Genomic DNA, 22,035 nt, shown 5'->3' on the forward strand with positions numbered 1-22,035 from the left:
CGGGGTGAAGAGAACCAAAGACCATTTGGGAAAGTCGTTCCACTGGGAGGGAATGGGCAAGGATGTTTCTACCTATGTCCAGTTTGTGAGGTATGCCAAAAAGTGGGAAAACCCCAAGGTCAGGTCAAAGCCCCTCTCCAGCCACTCCCCATCATTGAGGTTCCATTTCAGCGAGTAGCTGTGGATATTCTGGGTCCTTTTCTGAAAAAGACACCCAGAAGAAAGCAGTACATACTGACTTTCATGGATTTTGCCACCTGATGGCCGGAAGTAGTAGCTCTAAGCAACAGTAGGGCTAAAAGTGTGTGTCAGGCACTAATGGATATTTTTGACAGAGTAGGTTGGCCTTCCGACATCCTTACAGATGCAGGAACTAATTTCTTGGCAGGAACTATGGGAAGCCTTTGGGAAGCTCATGGGGTGAATCACTTGGTTGCCACCCCTTACCATCATCAAACAAATGGCCTGGTGGAGAAATTTAATGGAACTTTGGGGGCTGTGATACGTAAATTCATAAATGAGCACTCCAATGGTTGGGACCTAGTATTGCAGCAGTTGCTCTTTGCCTACAGAGCTGTACCACATCCCAGTTTAGGGTTTTCACCCTTTGAACTTGTATATGGCCTCGAGGTTAAGGGGCCATTACAGTTGGTGAAGCAGCAATAGGAGTGGTTTACACCTTCTCCAGGAACTAACATTCTGGACTTTGTAACCACCCTGCAAAACACCCTCCGAACCTCTTTAGCCCTTGCTAAAGAAAACCTACAGGATTCTCAAAAAGAGCAAAAAGTCTGGTATGATAAACATGCCAGAGAGAATTCCTTCAAAGTAGGGGACCAGGTCATGGTCTTAAAGGCACTCCAGACCCATAAAATGGAAGCCTCGTTGGAAGGGCCATTCAAGGTCCAAGAGCACCTGGGAGCTGTTAATTATCTCATAGCATTCCCCACCTCCAACCGAAAGCCTAAGGTATACCATATTAATTCTCTAAAGCCCTTTTATTCCAGAGAATTAAAGGTTTGTCAGTTTACAGCCCAGGGAGAAGATGACGCTGAGTGGCCTGAGGGTGTCTACTATGAAGGGGAAAGTGATGGTGGCATGGAAGAGATGAACCTCTCCATGACCTTTGAGCGTATGCAGTGACAGCAGATCAAGGAGCTGTGCACTAGCTACGCGCTGACGTTCTCAGCCACCTCAGGACTGATTGAATGGGCATACCACTCCATTGACACAGGTAATGCTCACCCAATTAGTGCCCAACCTTACCAGGTGTCTCCTCAAGCTAAAACTGCTATAGAATGGGAGATCCAGGGTATGCTACAGATGGGTGTAATCCATCCCTCTGGCAGTGCCTAGGCATCTCCAGTGGTTCTAGTTCCTAAACCAGATGGGGAGATATGTTTTTGTGTGGACTACTGTAAGCTAAATGCTGTAAGTCGCCCAGACAACTATCCAATGTCATGCACAGATGAACTATTGGAGAAACTGGGATGGGCCCAGTTCATCTCTACCTTGGATTTAACCAAGGGGTATTGGCAGGTACCGCTAGATGAATCCGCCAAGGAAAGGTCAGCTTCATCACACGTCAGGCTCTATGAATTTAATGTGCTCCCTTTCGGGCTGCAGAATGCATCCATCACCTTCCAAAACTTTGTAGATGATCTCCTAGCGGGATTGGGAGAATATGCAGTTGCCTACCTTGACAATGTGGCCATATTTTTGGATTCCTAGGCAGAACACCTGGAACATCTACAAAAAGTCTTCAAGCGCATAAGGGAGGCAGGACTAACTGTTAAGGCTAAGAAGTGTCAAATAGGCCTAAACAAAGTGACTTACCATGGACAACAGGTGGGTCAAGGATCTATCAACCCCCTACAGGCCAAAGTGGATGCTATCCAAAAGTGGCCTGTCCCAAAGTCAAAGAAACAGGTCCAATCCTTCTTAGGCTTGGCTGGATATTACAGGCAATTTGTACTGCAATACAGCCAATCGCCACCCCACTGACAGACCTAACCAAAAAGAAACAGCCAAATGCAGTTCAGTGGACTGAAGAATGTCAGAAGGCCTTTAACCAGCTTAAAGCGACACTCATGTCTGACCCTGTGCTAAGGGCTCCAGACTTTGACAAACGGTTCCTAGTAACCACAGATGTGTCCGAGTGTGGTGTGGGAGCAGTCTTAATGCAGGAAGGACCGAATCAAGAGTTCCATCCTGTCGTGTTTCTCAGCAAGAAGCTGTCTGAGAGGGAAAGCCACTGGTCAATCAGTGAAAAGGAATGTTTCTACGCTCTGGAAAAGCTACGCCCATATGTTTTGGGGACGGTGTTTCCACCTGCAAACCGACCATGCTGCGCTACAGTGGCTTCATACCGCCACAGGAAATAACAAAAAACTTATTCGGTGGAGTTTAGCTCTCCAAGATTTTGATTTCGACATCCAACACATCTCAGGAGCTTCTAACGAAGTGGCTTATGCACTCTCCCATGAAAGTTTCCCAGAATCAACTGGTTAAAATTGTCCTTGAAATGTGGAAAATATTGTTAGTCTTAATACAGTTAGTAGTATATTTAGAGATGCATGTGTCTTATTAACTCTGTTTTCTCCTAGAGCTCCAGGAAAAAAAAATCACAGGCAGTGTTTCACTCTATCTGTGATTTGGGGGGCATGTCATAAATATAAAGGGAAGAGTAACCACCTTTCTGTATACAGGGCTATAAAATCCCTCCTGGCCAGAGGCAAAACCCTTTACCTGTAAAGGGTTAAGAAGCTAAGATAACCTAGCTGGCACCTGACCCAAAATGACCAATGAGAGGACAAGATACTTTCAAATCTGTCAGGGGGGAGGGGGAACAGATCAGGGAACAGATCAGGAAGGCAGCCTCAGAGCTTCTGTTAAGTTAATAAATAATCTAGCTAGAAATGCGTTAGATTTCCTTTTGTTTAATGGCTGGTAAAGTAAGCTGTGCTGGATGGAATGTATATTCCTGTTTTTGTGTCTTTTTGTAACTTAAGATTTTGCCTAGAGGTATTCTCTATGTTTTGAATCTGATTACCCTATAAGGTATTTACCATCCTAATTTTACAGAGGTGATTCTTTTTACCTTTTCTTATATTAAAATTCTTCTTTTAAGAACCTGATTGATTTTTCATTGTTCTTAAGATCCAAGTGTTTGGGTCTATGTTCACCTGTACAAATTGGTGAGGATCTTATCAAGCCTTCCCCAGGAAAGGGAGTGTAGGGCTTGGGGGGATATTTTGGGGGGAAGACGTCTCCAAGTGGGCTCTTTCCCTGTTCTTTGTTTAACACGCTTTGTGGTGGCAGTATAGGGTTCAAGGAGAAGGCAAAGTTTGTACCTTGGGGAAATTTTTAACTTAAGCTGCTAAGAATAATCTTAGGGGGTCTTTTATGCAGGTCCCCACATCTGTACCCTAGAGTTCAAGTGGGGAAGGAACCTTGACAAACCCCAATAAACATCGCATTGCATTGCCTGCATTTCAGACTTCCGGTCTTCTGCTTTCGATCTGCATGACAAGAACCAGGTCAGGGGTTAAGGGAAAGCTCTCTAACACTGATGTTTATCTAAAATCTCTGCTCTGGGAATGATTGTGGGGATGTTCTCCAGCCTGCACTATCCAGGGGGTCAGAGGTGATGAGCACAACAGTCAGTTTTGGGCTGGGATTCCACGGAGCTGTGAACTGTGTCTGACTGCAGCCTTGGTCAGGGTAACCTCTACTCCCAAGCACTTTTGGTGCAGTTCTCTTGCCCTTCCATTTCTTAACAGGGTCAATAGCATTTTATTGCTCCCAAATACAAACCTTAACTGCATTGTAACCAAAATGCCTAAAACAGGCACATCACTGAAATGCAAATAAGGCCTGATCCATCCAGTCAGTTCTTCTTGCTAACCAACAGATGCCAGCAGAGAGCTCTCTGCCCTACAGGCCCCCATCTACCTAGAGCTCAAGGCCACTCTTCTCTCTATTCACCAACTGGTGTCAATAGTGAGCTCCTTGCTGGCTAGGCTCACAGGCTTAAAGTTGGATGGTTGTTGAGGTCTTTGATAAATGAGGTGGAATAGCTCCCTTTTATGGACACCCAGCCAGGCAGTAGCTGTAGAATCCTCCTTAGCAGCTGAACCCTAATTGCCTTAACTGTAAAGGGTTAAGAGAAGCTTAACCTGAGTTGGCACCTGACCAGGAGAATCAATAGGGAGGCTGTACCCTTTCAAATTGGAAAAACTGCTAGGTATGGGGGCGGTTTTCTTTGTCTCTCAGGCTGTAGAGAGGGAAAGGCAGCAACAAGCTGTAAGCTTTAAAACAGGTATGAGAAATCATCTGCATCATACCTAGAAATTCCTCATTTGGAACCCCAGATATGTAATTAGCACAGGAAAAGACAGATGCAATTAGATACATAGATATTAAGGTCAGAAGGGACCATTATGATCATCTAGTCTGACCTCCTGCACAATGCAGGCCACAGAATCTCACCCACCCACTGCTGCGATAAATTTCTCACCTATGTCTGAGCTTATTGAAGTCCTCAAATCATGGTTTAAAGACTTCAAGGAGCAGAGAATCCTCCAGCAAGTGACCCGTGCCCCATGCTACAGAGGAAGGCGAAAACCCCCCAGTGCCTCTTCCAATCTGCCCTGGAGGAAAATTCCTTCCTGACCCCAAATATGGCGATCAGCTAAACCCTGAGCATATGGGCAACATTCACCAGCCAGATACCCAGATTAGGAACCTTTTTGGTTGTTTTGGTTTGTGGATTCCTCTGTGCTAACCCCAGGTGCTTTTGTTTTGCTTGTAACCTTTAAGCTGAACCCAAAAAAGTTATTTTTGGTGTTTAATCCTTAAAGCTTGAGTTTTCAGATGTTTCTTTTTTAATAAAATTTACCTTTTTTTAAAGAATTCTTTGATTCCAAAGTCCTTAGACAAGGGGTTGGTCTGTGCTCATATTGCTAAGGCAACTAGTTGGTATTTTATTCTCAAGCCTCCCCAGGAAAGGGGGTGAAGAGGCTTGGAGGGATATTTGGTGGGGGGGATAGGGATTCCAAGTGACCCTTCCCTGAATATTTGTGAAAATCACTTGGTGGTGGCAGCAATATCTGTCCAAGGCAGAAGACTGTGCCTTGGAAGAGTTTTAACCTACGCTGGTAGGAGATAAGCTTAGGGGGTCTTTCATGCGGGTCCCCACATCTGTACCCCAGAGTTCAGATTTGGGGGGGTATACCCTGACAAGGTCTATCCCTGCTATTTGTTGGTGGGGGTAGATCAAGAGCTTCTTGTGACAGTGCTAGTGCTTAGGAAGGACTTGGAGAGAAGGTTAAAATACCCACAAGCCAGGCTCTCTGCTGCCAAAAATCGATGTTGCTTCAGTCACTTCAGTGGAGATTGTCTCTTTGCTCATTGAAACCAGCTAAGGATCTGGCCCCCGGTAGGGATCCAACTCCCTGTGCTTCTAGCTGTCAGGGGGAGGAAGAAACCTGCCTGCTGCATGTCTTTACACCTTCCTCCAAAGCATCTGGCACACAGGACACTATTGGACATGGGGCATTGGGCTGGAAGGACCATAGCCCCCATGGCAGAGCCAAGGCTCTGTGGAGTTGCTGGGACGTGACTCCAGTAGAACTGGGCATAGTGTCTGAGACCCAGCACTCGGGCTCCAAACCACACACTCTCCTCTCTCCTCTCTGGAGAGCCAGGTAGTGATGGAATCTGACGCTCAGGCCCCAATGTGCGGGTGCCTGTGTGCATAACAGGTGGGTGAGGGCACTTTTGTCATCGGATTCACGCTGGCAACACCGACCTGGGGACAGAGCAATAGCCATGTCCTACCCCAGTGATACACCCTGGCTCAGTGTCTTGAGGGCACCGGTGCCTCCAGTGCAAACACCCATGATGATCACGTTGTGAGAGGGCATGGAGGGTCCCATGGGGCTCTGGACCCCAAGTTGGGAATGCACACAGCTCTGTGGGAATAGCCACACTCTGACATGCAGCAGTGACTCCAGGTTGGCTTGCTGCAGCATGCTCAGCCTGGGACTGTCCCTGGGGCACTTGAGGAAGCTGCAGCTGGGGTAGAGCATGAGGTGGATAGCGCCTGTCCTCCCACATTGGCCCTGGCTTCTGATTCTCTTCTGGGGGCAGCCCAGTTATCTTTGATCCCTAAGGTCCTATCACTGAGATCACAGCTACCAGAGGGCTATGCTCTTCCTGGGAGCTCTCTCGCTAGCAGAGATCAGCTTGGGGGCTGGACGTCAGCCCTCAAATCCTGCCTAGGGCTCCTGGGTGGAACTTTCCCTGCTGGTCAGACACTGACCACATGTGTGATCTGGATGGGCTCTGTTCGGGAGTGAATAGTCTGCACACATCCCTTGGGGACCAAGAATAATCTGGTTTTATTGTCTTATGTCCCGTCCCCGGTACCTCCTGCCCTCTGGTCCTTAGGGGAGCCCCCTTTGTTGCTGATGGTCATTCCCATCCAGCTCCCACACCCCCATCCCAGCAGCCAGATGCAGAGAGCAGGACACATTCCCCCCCAGAGGACCTCTTCTGCCAGGAGCCTAATTGGGGGGCAATACATGTACAGTAAACCCCTAGCTTTGTGCCCAGATGGCCTCAGATGGCCTCAGAATCCCATAGCAGGTGGTCTTAGAGATCAGGGTCCGGCTGCAGATTCAGGACTGGGGCAATCCAAATGCCCTGCACTTTAGTGTGCATTGGAATCTGAACCCTGACCTAGATGCAAACTTTGCTGCTGATTCCTCTGGTGCATGCAGCTGAGAACAGTGGTACATGAATGTGTGTACACACATGCACACACACACTAGCAAGTTCATTCCCAGTCTGCCTCCAGTTCACTGCCCATAGGAGAAGCAGCTGGGGTGGCTCTGACATGAAGACTGACCTGGCCTGCCAGGGCGCCTCCCTCGTTCATTGCGGCTCTCACGGGGATGCCTGCATTGCTTCTGGTTGAGTCAGCTAAGTGACATCACTGGGCCAAAAGATCTCAGTGCCTGGCTTTGATCCTAGACAGTGAGCTGCTGGGCACGGCCAGCATGTGGGGCCAGGCCTCTGAGCAGCTCTGCCATGGTCTCTGATCACCGCTAAATGGGAAGCAGTTTGAGTGAAGGCTTTCCAGTTGGGTCACTGATGCCACATGGCAGGGGAGCTCTGGAGGAGCAGAGAGTAACGCATGCCAGCACCATACACCTGCAGCTCTTACGGCATGCTTCAAAAGCTTCCTGCATCAGCCTGGCACAGCACCCCCACAAAGTGGGCACACAGCACTATCTCTGGCTTATAGACAGGGAAAGTAGGACACCAAGAGAAGTCATCTGCTTCATGGCTGGTACCCTGCTTCTCTAACTGCTAGATACACTCCCTCCCTGCCTTGTATTGTAAACCCCCCCGCAGCTGGGTCTGAGCTGCATGCCCCAGGCTTGCACTTCCCAGCTTCAGCTACACATGGGAGAAGTGGATTCACTCCCACCCCGTCTAGTCCCCACATACGCGCGTGAGAATCAAGCTGCACTGCCTGGGCATTGGTGAAAAGTGAATTTCAGAGTCACACACATGTGATCGCTCAGAGAAACCCTGGTGCAATGCCCATGCCCCAGAAGCAGCAGCACACTCATCCAATCAGAGACCAGCACCCATTCCCCATGGTTTCTGAGATGGCCGGGGGAGAGGTCTGTATTACACCAGTATATGTTTGATGGTTATTCTGTTATTGGCTCTGTGGTTACAAGGAATTAATACCAATAGAAGGGAGACAGTACCATTCACCAAAGTACATGCAGGGGTCAATTTCTTTGAGGCCTCACTTCCCCCAGGCTGGGATCAGCAGCTCTGGCTGGGAATTGCTCCAGTGGCTGAAGAAGCCACGCTGGGAAGCTGCAGGGAAGACAGACAATCTAGCAGCTTTGTGTTGCTTTATGATCCTATTTTGCTTTTTTGTGCACTGTGTCCTACCCGTGAGGTTGTCTAATACTGTGTCTGAAAAGGCTGCTTTGGGTAGCTGAGGGAAATTTTGCTGAGCAGCCTGCTCCAGCCAGGCCTGCTGAGGCCGTGGTTAGTGCACAGGGGTCTGTGCTCCTGGACCTGGTCTGAGAGGGGAGGAATCGGGGAGTGAGGGTTCCAGCTTTGAGAGGGGATGTACTTGGACAGACAGCAGGAGCCAAAGGTGCAGCTAGCTGTGGACTGTCACTGCTTCTCTGCTCAAGCACAGCACAGCTCGCTCGCCAAACAGGCACACCCTGGGGTACAAAATTCCAGCAGATCTTTCCTGACTAGATTGGGGAATTGGTAGCAAATTATTTTCTTAGATCTCCATGTTAGCTATGAGCAAATACAAGAATATTCTCAGTAAACGTACCTCAAACCAGGGCCAATCTCTGTTCAAGCCTTAACAGCTAAATAACGTGGTGATGGGCACTGAACAGACAGACAAATGGAGGGACATGCAGGGCAATGGGTGGACAGACATATATGGCAGTGGGCAGATAGACAGACAGACAGACTCAGGGACAAATTGCCATGCACTGGCAGCAATGCAGTGCCCTGGGTCAGAGGAATCCCCACTGGCTACAGGGTACTGTGCGTGTCTCCGATGTGCAATGATTGCTCAGTTGCTCTCCCTGACAAGTCACGTGTCTCTGTGTAGGCCAGGACCCATATCCCACAGAATTCGACAGCACAATCCACGTTGGCCTCAACCTGAGGAGGCTCTTACCCTAAGCACCTTCCCAAGAGTCCCTGTGAGTGGCTCCCTGTTCTCCCTGCCACTATGATGTCATTGCTCTCCGCCCATGATGTAGGATGTAGCTATGGCAACATAGCCCTCCCTAGCTTTTTCCTGGGTTCTTCTCTCACCCAGCGCCTGGGGCTGGCTCTTGGGAGTGCAGGTAGGATTCAGAGGAAGAGCGTGTGGCAAGCCCTGCTGAAATGAGCCAGCGGAAGAAGCCTAAGAGTCACGGTTCTGCCAGCCATGGGTCTAGCGCCAGGGACCTCACCTCAGAGAAATACAAGGACTACTGTGCTGTGGTAATAGATACTGGTACTGGCTACACCAAGAGTGGGCTGGCCGGGGACGAGAAACCACGGTCCATCCTTCCAAGCTGCGTAGGGGTTCCCAAGATCAGGACCAAGAACAGCCCCCTTTATTATATTGGGGAAAGCATCCCGTGCAGGAGCTCGGAGGTGATCACGAACATGGTGATGACCCATGGTGTGGTGACGGACTGGGATGCCCTGGAGATGCTATGGCACCACATTTTCTACACAGAGCTCAGTGTGTGCCCCGAGGAGCTGGCCGTGCTGGTCACAGATGCCCCCCTCTCCCCAACCACCAACCGGGAGAAGATGGCTGAGTTGCTGTTTGAGAGCTTTGAGGTGCCGGCGATGCTTATGGCCTACCAGTCCCTGCTCTCGGTATATTCCTACGGGCGCACCAATGGGCTAGTGATTGGCTCCGGCTACGGGACCTCATACACCGCCCCTGTCCATGATGGCTACATCCTGCCCCATGCCACCTACCGTCTGGACATAGCAGGCAGTGGGCTGACACGTTACCTAGCCAAGCTGATGGGGGAGTGCGGGAACCCCTTCCAGGAGGAGGAGCTGGAGCTGGTGTGCAAGATCAAGGAGCAGTGCTGCTACATCCCCGAGGACTTCCAGGCTGAGCTGAATGGGGATGAAAAGAAATATCTCATGGACTTCACCCTTCCCGACAAGCAGGTCATCTCCATCGGCAGCGAGCGCTTCCGCTGCCCTGAGATGCTTTTTACCCCCTCCGTCTTGGGCTTCCCTGAGGTAGGCATTCACATCCATGCCATGAACAGCATCAGGAAGTGCAAGCCGGAGCGCCAGGAAGAGCTGCTGGCCAACATGCTGCTGGCTGGGGGAACCACCATGCTCCGCGGCTTCTCCGAGAGGATCAAGAAGGAGCTGCTCAGGATGGAGATCGTGGGCAAGGGGCAAGTGGGCATCCTGGCTTCCCCCCACCGCAGCTATTCAGCGTGGCTGGGCGGCTCCATCATGGCATCACTCAACGCCTTCCAGAATGTCTGGATCAGCCGCCTGGCCTACAATGAGAAAGGACCCTTCATAGTCCACCGGCACTGCTTCTGAGCAAGCAAGCTGGGCGGGCACAGGGCGCGAAAGGCATGGGTACAGGAAAGCCCCCTATAAACGCTGCTTACGGGACAACAGGCATGGAGCTGGCTTCCTCGCTAGATGCTGCCTGCCAGCCTTGCAGAGGGGAAACCCACTGGGGCTACCAATGCTGAGCGACAGAAATCATGGGGTCTACACCATGGGCAGACCAAGATGGGCATGTGCACCAGATCTGAGCTCCATGGGCACTGAACAGGTGCATCCATTGGTGGGGAGGTTCCCAGAGTGTGCCCCCATGGTCTCTGCCTATCATTCCCTATACCCACCAGCCCCCCCTCCACCCCGGAAAACACTGCACATCGTACTCTATACGTCCCAGATATCCTCCCAGAACACAATGCCCATAGTACCCTATGCTCCCAGCTCCCTCTCCCCATCCACCCTAGAACAAAGTGACCATCATGCCCTATCCCTCCCCCCTCCGGCTCCCACCTCCCCCCTGCAACACATTGCCCATCGTGCCCTTTCCCCCACCTCCCCGGAACACAATAGCCATCGTCCCTTTTCCCCCCTGGCTCCTCCCACTCCCCTGGAACACACTGCCCATCGTGTCTTATACCCCCCAGGCACCCTGCCCCCTGGAAAACACTACCCATCATGCCCCATTCTCCCCAGATACCCCTTACCCCTGGAACACACTGCCCATCATGCCCTATACCCCCAGCTCCCCTTCCCCCCCAGGAACACACTGCCCATCTTCCCCTATACCCCCCAGCTTCATCTTGCCCCCCGGAACACACAGCCTGTCCTGCTCTATATCCCCCAGTTACCCCTCCACCCGGAACACATTGCCTATCGTGCACTATACCTCCTGGCTAACCTGCCACCAAACACACTGCCCATTGTGCCCTATACCCCCTGGGTCACCTTACCCTCTGGAACACACTGTCCATTGTGCCCTATACCCCTTGCTTCCCGTCCCCAAAGGAACACGCTGCCCATCATGCCCTATACCCTCCAACTCCCCTTTACCCCCTGGAACACACTACACATAATGCCCCATACCTCCTGCACCCCGCTACCCCCCTGAACACACTGCCCATCATGCCCTATACCCGCTACTCCCCCATCAACCCTGGAACAAAGTGACCATCGTGCCCTATACCGCATTGTACCCTATACTACCTGCTTCCCCTCCCCCCCACAACACACTACCCATCATGCCCTATCCCCAACGGCTCCCCACACTCGCCCCCTCCCCCCCAGGAACACACTGCCCTTTGTGCCCAATGCCCCCCTGCTTCCCCTCCCACCCGGAACACACTGTTCACACTGCCCTATACCCCCAGCTCCCCCTGCCCCCCGGAAAACACTGACTATCATGTCCTATTCCCCCTTCTCCCCGGAACACACTATCCATCATGCCCAATACTCCCCAGATACCCCTTAGCCCCTGGAACACACTGCCCATCATGCCCTATACTGCCTACTCTCCCTCCCCCAGGAACACACTGCCCATCTTTTCCTATACCCCTCCAGCTCCGCCCTGTCCCCCAGAACACACAGCCTGTCCTGCTCGATATCACCCAGATACCCCTTAGCCCCTGGAACACACTGTCCATCGTACCCTATACTCCTGGCTCCCACTCGCCCCCGAAACACACTGCCCATCATACCCTATACCCCCAGCTCCCACTCTCCCCCAAAACACACTACCCATTGTACACTATATCTCCTGCTCCACCTCCCCCCTGGAACACAGTGTCCATCGTGCCCTATACTCCCCAGATCCCCCTTACCCCCAGAGCACACTGCCCATTTTGCCCTATACCTCCTTGTCACGGAGTGTGGAGGTGTCAGGGCCCTGCACCCTCCTCCCACTTCCTGCAATTCACCATGACTCTCAGCCAGCCAGAACAACAAAAGGTTTATTAGATGACAGGAACACAGTCTAAAACAGAGCTTGTGGGTACAGAAAATAGGACCCTTCAGTCAGGTCCTTCTTAAGGGATGCAGAGCCCAGACCCAGATTCTGGGCCTCCGCCCATCTCCCCAGCCAGCTACAAAACTGAAACCCCTTCCTGCTGCCTCAGCCAACCACATCCCTGGCCCCTCCTCCAGCCTTTGTCCAGTTTCCAGGAAAGAAGGTGTCACCTGGCCCCAACCCCCTCCTGGGCTCAGGTTACGAAGGGCTGCCGCAATCGTTTAAGTGCTGGCCATCAAGTATCATCCTTCAGTGAAGTCACACCCTTATTTCCCATCACCATCTAATATACATGCAGTACCCCAGGGAAACAGAGGCATGCCCCTTGTTAGCAGAAGACAGTAAACTAGTAAAACTTCCATGCAATGTTATCAGGTTAATACTCCCTACTTGGTCACATCTCTCCCCCCTTCGTGATTGAACTGAGCAGGATCACTCTAACCAGTTACCTGGGGAAGTTCAGGCTCCCCTCTCTGGGGCAATGCATCAGCTATCACGTTGGCACTCCCCTTCACATGGACCACCTCCATATCATAATCCTGGAGGAGCAGGCTCCACCTCAGGAGCTTGGCATTGCCCCCTTTCATTGGGCGTAGCCAGGTCAGGGGAGAGTGGTCAGTGAACATAGTGAAGTGTCGCCCAAATGGGTATGGCTGTAGTTTCTTAAGGGCCCATATCATAGCCACGCATTCCTTCTCTATGACCATGTATTTTTGTTCCGAGGTAACAACTTCTTGCTCAAGTACATGATGGGATGTCTCTCCCCCTTTTCATCAACCTGCATTAACACTGCACCCAGCCCCATGTCTGAGGTGTCGGTGAACACCATAAAGGGCTTGTCAAAGTCTGAGTTTACCAGAACTGGGTCACTGACCAGAGCCTCCTTCAGCACACAGAGAGCCTTCTGGCTTTCCCTTCTTACATAGCTCAGGTATGGGAGTGGCTATGGAGCTAAAGTGTGGCACAAATCTTCGATAATACCCCACCATCCCAATAAAGGCCTGGACCTGCTTTTTGGTTTGGGGAGCGGGCCAGTCTCTGATTGCCTCCACCTTGGCTGGTTCTGGCTTTAGGCAGCTGCTCCCCATCAGGTGACTCAGGTAACATACTTCAGCCATAGGGTGACCAGATGTCCCGATTTTATAGGGACAGTCTCGATATTTGGGGCTTTGTATTATATAGGCACCTATTACCCCCCACCCCTTGTCCCGATTTTTCGCACTTGCTGACTGGTCACCCTATTTGGCCATCCCCACCTTGCACGTCTCAGCTTTTATGGTAAGCCCAACCTCCTGGAGTCGGTCCAGCACTTGTTTAACCTGGCACACATGGTCCTCCCGGGTCTGGCTAAAGACACAGATGTCATCAATATACGCCACAGCAAAACTCTCCATCCCCCTCAGTAGCTGATCCACCAGACGCTGGAAGGTAGCAGGCGCCCCTTGAGGCTGAAAGGCAGGGCCAGGAACTCATAGAGCCCCAGAGGGGTGATAAAGGCAGATTTCAGCCTGCCATTTGCATCCGGTGGCACTTGCCAGTAGCCCTTTATAAGATCCATAGTGGTAAGGTAGCAAGCTCCTCCCAACTTGTCTAGGAGCTCGTCAGTCCTGGGCATGGGGTAGGCATCAGACACTGTGATGGCATTAACCTTCCGATAGTCTACACGGAACCAGATCAACCCATCCTTTTTGGGGACCAACACCACAGGAGAGGCCCAAGGGCTGGAAGATGGCTGGATCACGCCCAAAGCCAGCATGTCATTGACCTCTCTTTCCAGGTCCTGAGCAGTTTTCCCTGTGACTTGGAAGCGGGAGCATCTTATAGGAGGATGCGATCCTGTCAGAGAGGAGAATTATTTCCAGGGAGGAGCCAGCTCCTGTCTCAGGGAATAGATCTACTGAAGGGTCATCTCCCTGCTCCTCTCAATGCCTACACACGGCCAACACCACATTCCCCATCATCATATAACTTCATCATATTAATGGTACACCTGGTGACAGTGTGTCCGGTTAGACAGTTCCACCACATAGTTTACCTCATTTAGTTGCTTAACAGCCTTGAAAGAGCTTTCCCAGGTGGCTTGTAGTTTGCTTTTTCTCACGGGGGTGATCCCCGGTGGCGTAGGCGTGGGCTCGTGCCATGCGATCATACCAGACCTTCTGATTCCTCTGGGCTCTGGCCAGATTCTCCTTGGCTAAACCCATGAGTTCAGCAAGTCTTTCTCGGAAGGTCAAGACATACTCCATCACTGATTCTCCATCAGGAGTGGCCTTCCCTTCCCATTCATCTCTCATCAGGCCCAGAGGCCCCATTATCCTGCTTCTGTATAGCTGTTCAAAAGGCAAAAATCCAGTAGACTCCTGGGCACTTCCCTGTATATGAACAGCAGGTGAGGTAAATACTTGTCCCAATCCTGCGGATGCTGGTTCATAAATGTTTTCAGCATCATGTTTAGAGTTCTATTGAACCTCTCCACCAGCCCACTGGACTGGGGGTGATATACTGAGGCCCAGATGTGCCAGACCCCACATTTCTCCCACAAACACCGGAGCAGGGCTGACATGAAGTTGGATCCCTGGTCTGTCAAGACTTCCTTGGGGAACCCTACTTGGCTGAAAATGGTCAGCCGTGCATCTGCCACTGTGTCTGTTTTGATAGAAGACAAGGCCACTGCCTCGGGGTAACAGGTAGTGAAATCTACCACCACCAGAATGTATTTCTTCCCCAATCAGATCGTCTTGCTGAGAGGCCCCACTATGCCCACAGCCACCTTCTGAAAAGGCTCCTCTATGATGGGCAAAGGTTTCAACACTGCTTTCCCCTTGTCCTGAGCCTTCCCCACTTCCTGACAGGGGTCACAGGATCTTCAATACTGTTGGACAGTATTAAAGATTCCAGGCCAGTAAACATTCTGTAGCAGCCTCTGCCTGGTATTCCAGATTCCCTGGTGTCCTGAGAAGGGATGTCATGGGCCAGATACAGTAGCTTGAGGCAGTACTTCTGGGGGACCGCCAGCTGCCTCTGGATCCCCCATGACTCCACTTCCCCTCGGGGAGCCCTTTCTCGGTACAGGAATCCTTTCTCCCACAGGAACCTCTCCTGGCAGCCCTTCCCCATGGTCTGTGCCACACTGAGGCCAGCCAAGTCCCTTAGCTTCTGCAAGGAGGGATCTTTTTGAAACTCAGCCTGGAACTCAGCGGCTGGGGAAGGGATGGGGGCCTGCTCCCTCTCACTGGCTGGGTCTGAAGCCGCAGCGCTCTGAGCCTTGTGCCTGGGCACTCCCTCCCCACCAGGGTAGGATCCTGTGCCGCCGGTGAGGTACCCTCCCTGATGTCGCTGACTGTGGCTCACGACTAGGGCATTCTGGGGATTGCTTGGCCAATCCTCTAGGTCACCCCCCATTGACACTTCAGTGGGCAAATGATGGTGCGCCCCCACATCCTTGGGGTCCTCCTTGGCTCATTTCAGATGTACCCTCGCCATAGGCACCTGGAATGGGGTACCGCTCATGCCCATCAGGGTAAGGTAGGTATGGGGCACCACCCAATCTAGGGCCACCACCTCAGGCTGGGCTAGCGTCACCTCAATGCCCGTGTCCCAGTATCCATTGACCTTCCTCCCATCGATCTCCTGGGGAACAAGGCACTTGCTCCACTAACGCACCACCAAACGGTCTTCCCATCATGCCCTATACCCCACAGTCCCCCGTCTCCCCCAGAAAACACTGCCCATTGTGCGCTATATCCCCCACTCCCCTCCCCTCTGGAACACAGCGCCCATCGTGCCCTACACCCCTGGCTGCCCCTCCACCCCGGAAAACACTGCCCATCGTGCCCTATACTCCCCGGCAATCCATCCCCACAGAACACACTGCCCATCTATATCCCCCAGTGTAATGATGCGGCCTCTGGCGGGACAAAACTGAGAGTATCAATTCAGGACAAATTGCTTAGAGTAGGGCAGTTAAAGCCCAATGCTGGTGTCCTTTATTACTTAGGCACACCAAAGCAGCCAAACAGAGAGGACTTTGGTTTTACCCCACTGGCTAACCAAAGTCATACAAGCCCTTAGATACTCCAGTTCCCTTGTATCACCACCTCCTTATGGGGACAAATGGTTATGAAAACCAACATCCAAGTAAAAGAAAAATGGTTCTCCCAATCCCAAAGGACCAAGCCCCAGACCCAGGTCAATATACAAGTCAGATCTTACCCACAAATCACACTGTTGCCAGTCCTTTAGAATCTAAAATCTAAAGGTTTATTCATAAAAAAAAAGAAATATAGATGAGTTAAAACTGGTTAAATGGAATCAATTACATAGAGTAATGGCAAAGTTCTTGGTTCAGGCTCGTAGTAGTGACGGAATAAATGCAGGTTCAGATCAAGTACATCCACAGCTTGGATGGGTCATTTAGGCCTTTGTTCAGAGCTTAAGTTTGCAGCAAAGTTCCTCCAGAGGTAAGAAGTAGGACTGAAGACAAAATGGAGGGGTTTCCATGGCATTTTATATCCTCTGCCATGTGGAAGGAAAGCCCTTTGTTCTTACTGTGGAAAATCACAGCAGCAAGATGGAGTTTGGAGTCACATGGGCAAGTCACATGTCCATGCATAACTCAGTTCTTTACAGGGAGAGTGGCCATTGCTCACATGCTACCTTGAATGTTCCCAGGAAGACCTCTCGTGGATTGGAGACTCCCAAGGTCTGTTGGGAGTCTCCAATCCACATGAGAGGTCTTCCTGGGAACATTCAAGGTAGCATGTGAGCAATGGCCACTCTCCCTGTAAAGAACTGAGTTATGCATGGACATGTGACTTGCCCATGTGACTCCAAACTCCATCTTGCTGCTGTGATTTTCCACAGTAAGAACAAAGGGCTTTCCTTCCACATGGCAGAGGATATAAAAATTCCTTTCTCAAGATGCTGACCAAATGCTTCACTAATGCTACTTAGAATCAAACACGTTGAGATACAAGTACATAGCCAATATTCATAATTTCAACTACAAAATTGATACATACATACAGATAGCATAATCATAACTAGCAGATCATAACCTTTCCATAGACACCTTACTGGACATCCTTTGTACACGATTTCATGCAACTATAGGACCTTGGTTGCAACAATGATCTATACAGTCACAGTTAATGTCAATAATGTCACACCCGGCTCCCCACTTCCCTCCAGACAACACTACCCATCATGCCCTGTACCCACTGCTCCCACTTGTCCCCTGGAACAAACTGCCCATCGTGCCCTATACCCTCCTCCGCTCCTCCCTCTCCCCCAGAACAGACTGCCCATCGTGCCCTATACCCTCCCCTGCTCCTCCCTTCCGCCCGGAACACACTGCCCATCATGTCCTATACCCCTGACTCCCTCTCTCCCCCACCCGAAAACACACTGCCCATCATGGCCTATACCCCCAGCTCTCCCATGCCCTCCAGAACACACTGCCCAACGTGCTCTATACCCCCTGGCTCCCACTCCTCCCCTGGAACTCACTACACATCTTGCCCTGTACCCCCAGCTCCCCCCGCCCCACTGGAACTCACCCACCATCATCCCATTTACCCTCCTCCCGCCAGGGACACACTGCACATCCTGCCCTATACCCCCCAGCTCCCCCTGCCTCAGGGACACACTTCCTATTGTGCCCTATACCCTCAATTCCCGCTACACCCCAAAACATACTGCCCATCGTTCCCTATACCTGCCGGCTCCCCCCACCCTTGCACAACGCACTGCACATAGTGCCCATACCCCCCGGCGCCCCCTCCTCTCCAGAACACACTGCTCATACTGCCCTATATCCCCAGGTCCCCCACCCCCTCAAACAACACTGCCAATCATGTCCTATACCCTCCCCCACACCCGGAACACACTGCGCATCATGCCCTATACCCCCTCACTCTCCCTCCCTCCCGGACAACACTGCCCACATGCCCTATACCCCCTGCTCCCCATCCCCCCAGACCACATTGCCCCTTGTACCCTATTCCCCTCAGCTCAACTCCTGCCCCCTAGAACACACTACCCATCGTCCTCTATACCCTCCTCTGCTGCTCCCTCCCCCCAGAACACACTGCCCCTCATTCCCTGTGCCATCCCCTGTTCCTCCCGCTCCCTGGAACATACTGCCCATTGTGCCCTATACCCCTGGCTTCCTTTTCTCCCCAGCAGAACACAGTGCCCATCATGCCCTATACCCCCATTCCCTCTTCCCACCCAGAACACACGCCCCATCGAGCCCTATATCCCATGGCTTCTCCCTCCCCCATGGAACATCCTTCCCATCTATACCCCTGGTACTCTCCCTCCCAGAACAGACTGCACATCGTGCCCTATACTCCCATCTTTCCCTCACCACTGGAGCATACTGCCCATCGTGCCCTATACCCCTGACTCCCTCTTTCACACCTCTCCCCCCCAGAACACACTGCCAATCCTGCCCTATACCCCCAGGTCTCCCCTTCCCCCCGGAACACACTGCCCATCATGCCCTTTACCCCTGGCTGCCCCTCCCCCCCTGAACACACTGCCCATCATGTGCTATTACCCCCGGCTCCCCGCTCCCCCTTGGAACACATTTCCTATCATGCCCTATACCCTCCGCTCCCCCCTCGCTCTCTGGAACTCACTGCCCATCGTGCCCTATACCCCTAGTTCCCCGTTCCTCCCGGAACAAACTGCCCATTGTGCCCTATACCCCTGGTTCCCCCTTCCTCCCGGAACAAACTGCCCATCGTACCCTATACCCCCAGCTCTCCCCTTTCCTCCCAGAACACACTACTCATCATGCCTTTTTCCCCCCGCTTCCCCTTCCCCTGGAACACACTGCCCATCGTGCCCTATGCCCCTGCTTCCCCCTCCCCCATGAAACACACTGCCCATCATGGCCTATACCCCCCAGATCCCTCTCCCTGCCAGAATACACTGCCCTATACCCCTCGGCTCCACCTCCCCCCCGGAACACACTGCCCATCATGACCTATGCTCCCCGGCTCCCCCTCTCCCCTGGAACACACTTCCCTTTGGGCCCTATACCTCCCACTCCCACTCCCTCCCGGAACACACTGCCCATCGTACCCTTTATCCTCCGGCTCACCCCTCCCCCTCTGAATATGCTGGCCATCCTACTGTATACTCCCCGCTTCCCCTTCCCATACACTTCCCATTGTGCCTTATACCACCCCACCCATCCCCGCCCACTCCCCAGCTTTGCTCAACCCCCCTTCTTCCCGCAGGCTGGGTTACTGGATAACCATAGGCTTCAGAGTAGCAGCCGTGTACTCCTTTTCTTTTTGGATAACCATAGGTGCTCCAGCCTGGTCTCTCCCTCTGCACATGAAGGTCCCTGGGAGTCAGTGGCTCAGTGCTATCCCTGAGGGCTGGAGGCACCTGTCACCCCTCCCCCATCCAGCACGCAGGCTTGGCAAGGGCAGAAGGGCCAATTTTGCTGCCTAAAATGGGAGCTAATTCAGTTTGTTTTTCCCAGTTGCCATGGCAATCACTGCTGCAATTACTGCTGATTGCCTGGTTGTTGCCATGGTTATTTTGAACACCCAGTGATGCCCACATTCCCAGTGGTGAGTCACCTCTGGCTGAACAAGCCCCATCCCCTAGGAGGGGCTTCCTGGCAATCCCCCAGCTGCTGGGCCAGGGCTGGTGACAAGGCCCACACCGCAGAGGTGCCGAAGATCTGTGTGGTCCCATCCTGCCTTGGCAGATGTTGGCACGACTGGACGTGTCCCTGTCCGCTGGGCACACATGGGGGCACATGCTGCTCCCATCCAGCCTGCCCGACCCAGCAGGCAGAGCCACACTGCCCGGAAAGAGGCCTGGCTCAGTGGTCGAGCCCATGGGTTGGCAGCAGGGTGATAGAGGGGGATGGGCCTCTTGGGGAAGCACTCCCCGCTCCACCCCAGGTGAGAGGTTCCACAGCCTCTGGGCACCTCCTGCTGGCTGTTGGAAGGGGGGTGGGCAAATTCTCTGTGAGTGGGGACAGCAGGGGCCCACCAGGGAGTGAGGGCTGGGAGTCTCCTGCTGGGCGCTGCCATGCTGCTGATGGGGGGACAAAGGGGAAAGTCGAGGGCTGCAGCTACAAGATGTCAGGTTAGAGGGGTCCTAGCAGCTCAGAGCGGGGGAGATGCACTCCCACATTCCCACCTCATTGGGGCATAGTTCCCCTCATGATCCTTGAGACCCCTCCCACACCACTCCTTCCACCCCCTCCCCACTCACTCTCTGCTCCCCAATCCCACTGGCAGTTACTTGTCTGTACAGCTCCAAGCACACAGGGGCCTGATTCCTGACTGGGGACTTGGGATTACCATACCAATGGTGAATAATCCATGCCCCTTAGAAAGTGCCTGTGAGTGTGAGCGGAACTCCGGGGGCAAGAATGACCCAACATCTCCTCAAGAGCCGCCAGTGATTCCATCTCCCTGCTGTCCTGCCAGCCTGGCACTTGGAGGTGGGGGTTGCCCCTGCAATCCTGTTTCAGCTCAGCATGGTCTATGGGAGTGCAGCCTCCAGCTGTCTCCAGTCTTCCCCCCTCCCCATTCTCACCACGGCCCCCTTGGGTGTGGGGTCCTTCTAGATTCAATGCTCTCGCTGGCCTGTGAGACACCCAGCACCACAGGGACAGTGTCAGGATGCTCGGCTACACATCTGCCATCACAATGCAGGCTGAAATAAGGCAAGGGGTGGAGAGCGAGTGGCTCAGGCTCTATCCAGGGTAGATGGAGGGGGTGGGGATGTGCAAAGGAGGTTGGCAATGCACTGGCCTTTAGCGGAGAGCATCCAAGTGCTGGCTGCTGCTCACATGCACACACCACCCCTGGGAACTGCACCTTCTACCTCCAGGGGCTGGCCTGCAGACTAAGCCCCTCACCCCTAGACAAGGAGCTAGCCACATCTTCATTCCCTCCAGGTTAGTCCATCACAGCGCACAGGCCCAGGAGTTGAAGGCAAAGAGCACTGCACGCAACAGCTCCTGTAACACTCCCTTAGCACCCTGTGGCCTCCTTGCCACTTCTAGATGCCTCTCCTGCCAGAGGCGGCGAGATATATGGGCCCTTGGTGCCTGGGCTCCACCAATGTTTGGGGCCGGGTCTCTCCCCTGGCCCTGCCTGCCATCCCCACATGCCTCCCCAGAGTGTTCCCCAGGCCCCACTTGCTCCCCCATGCACCTCCCACGGACCCTGGAGTGTCCCTCCCTCTCCCCTGCAGCTCCATGCTGCCTCCACTCTGCTGGCTCTCTGGTCTCATAGAATCATAGATATTAAGGTCAGAAGGGACCATTATGATCATCTAGTCTGACTTCCTGCACAATGCAGGCCACAGAATCTCACCCACCCACTCCTGCGATAAACCTCTCCCATATGTCTGAACTATTGAAGTCCTCAAATCATGGTTTAAAGACTTCAAGGTGCAGAGAATCCTCCAGCAAGTGACCTGTGCCCCATGCTACAGAGAAAGGCGAAAACCCCCCAGTGCCTCTTCCAATCTGCCCTGGAGGAAAATTCCTTCCCGACCCGAAATATGGCGATCAGCTGAACCCTGAGCATGTGAGCAAGATTCACCAGCCAGATACCCAGGAAAGAATTCTCTGTAGTAACTCAGATCCCACCCCATCTAACATCCCATCACAAGCCATTGGGCCTGTCAAGGTTTCTTCCCCACTCTGAACTCTAGGGTACAGATGAGGGGACCTGCATGAAAAACCCCCTAAGATTATTTTTACCAGTTTAGGTTAAAACTTCCGCAACGTACCAGCTATTTTAACTTTTGTCCCTGGACTTTATTGCTACCACCACCAAGCATCTAACAAAATATAACCGGGAAAGAGCCTGCTTGGAAACATCTTTTCCCCCAAAATCGCCCCCAAGCCCTACACCCCCTTTCCTGGAGAAGGCTTGATA

General features: G+C 52.6%; 1 protein-coding gene and 2 long non-coding RNA genes across 3 annotated transcripts in view; 1 reads left to right on the top strand and 2 right to left on the bottom strand.

Moving 5' to 3' along the window:
• The window catches only part of LOC122460948, a 30,492-nt gene extending 13,824 nt beyond the window's left edge, over positions 1-16,668 (bottom strand). Inside the window, exons 1-2 of the long non-coding RNA XR_006282597.1 lie at positions 16,498-16,668; positions 1,741-1,749 (exon numbers count right to left, since the gene is read on the bottom strand). This is a non-coding gene — a long non-coding RNA (uncharacterized LOC122460948). The remainder of the gene's footprint in view (positions 1-1,740; positions 1,750-16,497) is intronic.
• LOC122460949 overlaps positions 1-22,035 on the bottom strand; it is a 526,129-nt gene that overhangs the window by 128,781 nt on the left and 375,313 nt on the right. The window lies entirely within an intron of this gene.
• LOC119858477 (actin-3-like) lies at positions 8,953-10,137 on the top strand. Its single transcript, XM_038409117.1, has one exon. It carries the CDS (start codon positions 8,953-8,955, stop codon positions 10,135-10,137), a length of 1,185 nt encoding a protein of 394 aa, XP_038265045.1.

This window comes from Dermochelys coriacea, chromosome 7, assembly GCF_009764565.3.
Source record: "Dermochelys coriacea isolate rDerCor1 chromosome 7, rDerCor1.pri.v4, whole genome shotgun sequence".
In the NCBI taxonomy this organism is placed as follows: domain Eukaryota; kingdom Metazoa; phylum Chordata; order Testudines; family Dermochelyidae; genus Dermochelys; species Dermochelys coriacea.

Bases quoted from the DNA above. Each gene is read 5' to 3' on its own strand.
- LOC119858477 (XM_038409117.1), top strand. From the start codon at position 8,953: ATGAGCCAGCGGAAGAAGCCTAAGAGTCACGGTTCTGCCAGCCATGGG.